Raw genomic sequence first — 4,394 nt, forward strand, 5'->3', positions numbered from 1 at the left:
CTGTGAGTTGGATCATTTTGAGCCAGGGTTGCCTCATTGCTGTCCCCAACCCCTGTCACTCGCTGGGAGAGAGCAACCCAGGGCTCCAGGGAAACAGCTCTTCTCTCTCTTTTGCCCCCCAACCTGTCTGTGGAGTTCCCCTGTCTCTGCCCTTGGTGTTGTAGGGCAATGAGATGTTGATAAAACCCCTTTGGGAGGCATCCACAGGCAGCTCCATCATTTCTGTGCACATCCCATTCCCTGTACTTGCTTAGCACAGGAGCAGTTCCTGAGGACACAGAGGGGGGAAAAAACAATACAAGCAAGAAGAAAATCAGGTCCAAACTATCTGACCCCAAGCTGAACCCATGTCCAGGTTTATACCCAAACTGCTGGTTCCACCGGGTCCAATTTTTGGCTGGGTCTCCCTCAGATCCCAGCTGGGATTTTCCCATTTGCCCATCTCTGGGGGAGGGGGGGGGGGGGCGGAGAACCCCCCCTTCATATCAGCGTGTATTTGCTCTATTTCTCCTTAAATCCTTGAGCTCGGGCGGCTCAGCCGGGGTATTAAACGAGCCGCCTTTCCCGCAAGAGTTAACGAAAGGAAGGAGCGCGTAAGATTTTGCGAGGAATTAAAGCCAGGCGGGAGAGCCTATGGGAAAGAGCCTGTTACCAGCCCCGCGGCTGCAGGTCACCAGTGCCGAGGACTCGCTGCCAGGGTTTTTTAGGTCCCTGTGCGAGCTGAGAGAGCCAGAGCAGCATGAGGAGCCGGCGGCGGGGCGGGCGGGGGCACTCCTGACTCCCGACTGACGAGCCCGGCGCAGTTTCCTCCGCTCGCCATGTGTGTCATCCAGCCCGACCCATGATTCACCTCCTGGGCTGCTCAAAACCTCCCGAGCTGCTCCCCAGCCCTCTCAGAGGGGCTGGTCCAAGCGGCCCCCCGCGCTCGGGGCTCGGAGGAGAAGATGGGACGAGCCCGGCTGGCGCTGGGGATCCTGGCGCTCTGCGCCGCTGCAGCCTGGGGTAGGTTCGCTCTGTCACCGCCGTCACTTCTCAGAGCCGGGTCGCTTAGTGAAGCTGCTGCCTGTTATTTCTACAAATCCCAGGGCTTTCTGCCTTCCCGGGGTCCGCGATTTCTTGGGGAAAATCACTCGGAGAGGGGGAGCTGGCAGCCTGAACCGCGGCGCGTTCCCACATACAAAGCTCGGTCGGGCTTTGGCTGGGTCGGGGCCAGGGGGTTCTCAAGGATGTTAAAGGGTCGGGACAGGGTTTGGTGGGTTATTTTCACTGGGTGTGGCGAGTTTGTATCCTCTACCTACGTTGCGTTTGGCTCTGGGTGCTGGTTTGTAATGGAAGGACTGGAGTGTGGCTTGGGCTCCGTCCTTCACAAACAGAAAATCCACTGGCAGATCTCACGGGGCAGGTAATTCCTGCGTCCGGAGCACGGGGAGGGGGGGCATTTATGTCTTGTGTTATTTTTTTCCTCATGTTATTTTGCTGCTTTTCTTTAAAAACTCCGATTTCTGGCATCAGGTGATCTCAGGACAAATGTAGTTTGTATTTTAGAAAAGTTCCCCAATGTTAAAGTACAGAGTAGCCCGGAAAAGCGTTATCTCCCCACCTCACCCCAGGTGTGTTCCCAGGGCTCAAAGTCAATCCTGCAACTGCAAAACGGTGATTTATAAATCGGTCCCATTGTTTTCGAGGCCAAATTAAGGGGGTTTAGGGCAACATTGTTCTGCCTAAAGACTTCCAGACCTTGGTGAATTCCCAGGAAGAGCCTGAGGCTCCGATCTGCTGCCGGATGGAGCTGTCACCAGCACAGGACACGGGACAACCCCTGGAAGAGTTTGAGTTTGCAGAGCTGCAGTTTGGGGCTGTGCAGGGGATTGATTTCTCTGGTTCTATGTGTTGGTGCTCGTGATGAGCTGAGCTGAGTTTGGGGCATCCCATCCCCAACAAGATGCTGGCAGGAAGGGAGAGGTTCAGAGAGGAGGAACACCCCCAGAAAGGCAGGGTGGGGATCAGCCAAAAACGGGCCAGATCCTTATCGTTGAGTCGAGCAGAAAGACCAGAGAGGATGTAAGTAGGTGTGGTTTGTACCTTTATCAAGTCTTCTAAACTGTCTTTATCAGGTTGTGTGTGAGCACATTCTTGCTTAAATTGGCAGAGGAGGGAAAACCAAAGTGTGTGGCTGCTCCTGGGGCACTCAGAGGTTACTCCTAGTGCAGACTGGACTGAGTAATTTTCCCCAGCCAGGGCAGGGTGATGCTGAGCCATGGATGTCTGGGGTGTTCCAAGTGCATCACTTCCCTGGAAGTGTTCTATCCCAGGTTGGACAGGACTTGGAGCAACCTGGTCTAGTGGAAAGTGTCCCTGCCCATGGCAGGGGGTTGGAACTGGATGATCTTTAGGTAATTCCGACCCAAACCACCCCGTGATTCTATGATTTCACCTCCCTCAGGGCCCCAGGCCCAGCCCCAGGTGGGTGATTCCCATCATCCCGCCCAGTTTATCTCCCATTTCCCTGGATTTCAGGATTGCTGTTTTTTTAAAAGCCTGAGTCTTTAGGATCAGCTCAGTGTGTGAGAACAGCTGCTTTCATAGTCAAAAAATGCAGCTTTTGTACTTGGGTTTATTAGTTTTTATGGCTGGAAAAATAAGCTGCAAAGATGAAAAAAAAAAGAAAAGTAACTAAAACCCCCAGAATTTGTTAGTTTAGGCTGTGCTAGGACCGTGTTAACCTGCTCACAGCCAGGCAGTGTCTGAGCCTGGGGGGCACTGCCAGGCACCCACAAGGCAAAACCTAAGAGGACTCCAGCTGCAGCCCCCTCCACATCCTCCACATCCTCCACTCCTCTCCATCTGTGCTCCCACATCCCCCGAAAGCCCTGCTCCCACAAAACCCTCCTGGCAGTGCATCCAGCCCTGCAACCAGTGCTGGGAATGCCAAAATAGGGACATTTCCCCATGGTGAAGGGGATCACAGCAGGATCAGCCCCATGTTTGGAGGGCAATAACTGCCCTGAGCAATCCCAGCTGGCACCCAGCGGATTTCAGCCCCTTCCCAGGGGAAGGGATGGCCCTGCTCCTCCATCCAGCCCCATGGGGGGCAGCCAGGAATGGCTGTGGAAGGTGCTGGAGGTTGGGGAAGAGTCCTCCAGCCCTGGGAACACGGAGTGATGGACACCATGGGGACCTGGGGGCAGGTACAGACTTCCAGGGACCCCCCAGGCAAAGCCACCAGCAATGGCACGGTGGCACAATGTGACATCAGCCCCCAGGGCAGCCTTGGGAATGGCAGCATCCCTGCCCCATCCCTGCCCCATCCCTGCCCCACCCCTGCCCCATCCCTGCCCCTGCTGCAGTCCCACCTACCCCCACGTGCAGCAGCCCGGCCATGAGCCCACTGCTCTGCCCAGGCTCGTGGCCCTTGTTCCAAAATCCACCAGAAAATTGGGATTACATCCCCAGCATGAAGGGGGGACACCAGATCAAGGACCCCTGGGCTGTGGAGTGCTGGCAGGAGGGGGAGAAAGGAAACCACGAGGGTCCAGAGGCTGCACACAGGCAGGAGGTGATTGGTACCAAAATGTGGGCAGCAGATGAGCTCAAAGGGACAGTCCTGGGGCTTGTTAGCCCTGAGCTCAGGTTTCATGGCATGAGGAGGCAGCCAGGGATTCAGCTGGCAGACACGAGCTTGGGATCTCCTCCACCTGGAATTTCAGTGGATCCTGATCTCCCTGAGATGGAGTTAACCCTGCACAGGGGACATTGAGGCAGGGAGTGGCCAAGGGACTTGGCTCAAGCCACGGGGGAAACCTGTTTGAGCCAGGATTTGGCCCAGTGTGTCTCACATCCCAGAGCACCCACAGGTGGCAGGAGCCCTTGTCAGCTCTGCAGTTCCCCAGCAGGGTGGGTGCTGGGGCAGAACGAGGTGACTGAACCAGCTAAAACCCACTGTGAGGGGACAAACCCCACAGTGGCATTAAACAGGAGCCAGGGCCAGGAGTGTTGCTGGTGGCACTGGGTGCTATAACCCTGCCCCAGGCAGGGCTGAGCCACCACAGCCATGAACCAGCAGCTGGACACAGCCCCTACACCAGGGACACGAGTGTGGAAATGCAAGGAAACTCCTGGCAGGGGGCAGGGAGGCAGCTGGCACCTCTCCCATCCCTGACTGAGGGGCCACGGTCCTGGTGGGGGTATCAAAGCACCAGGGCTCCCCAGGGACCTGCAGTTTGGAAGCTGTTCCCGTGTCCAGGCACGTGGCTCTGGCGTTGGCAGCTCCGAGTGTTTAATCCCCTGCCCGGGAAATGCTTCCCTGCTCCCCCGGAGGGCTGAGCCACTGCCAGGCTTGGATCTGGCTCCCAGCACGGCACAAATCCATGGCACGAGCCCTGGCTGCAGCCACC

At 56.7% G+C, this 4,394-nt stretch overlaps 1 protein-coding gene across 1 annotated transcript in view; it reads left to right on the forward strand.

Annotated features, from left to right (window-relative positions):
- Window positions 1–722: 722 nt before the first annotated feature.
- Window positions 723–4,394, forward strand: part of LOC113957370 (integrin beta-3-like) — a 17,718-nt gene continuing 14,046 nt past the window's right edge. Inside the window, exon 1 of the mRNA XM_027664797.1 lies at window positions 723–1,002. Within this exon, the coding sequence (XP_027520598.1) occupies window positions 945–1,002 (58 nt within the window). The 5' untranslated portion in view covers window positions 723–944. The remainder of the gene's footprint in view (window positions 1,003–4,394) is intronic.

This window comes from Corapipo altera, unplaced genomic scaffold (genome assembly GCF_003945725.1).
Source record: "Corapipo altera isolate COAL_440 unplaced genomic scaffold, ASM394572v1 142, whole genome shotgun sequence".
Classification (NCBI taxonomy): Eukaryota; Metazoa; Chordata; class Aves; order Passeriformes; family Pipridae; genus Corapipo; species Corapipo altera.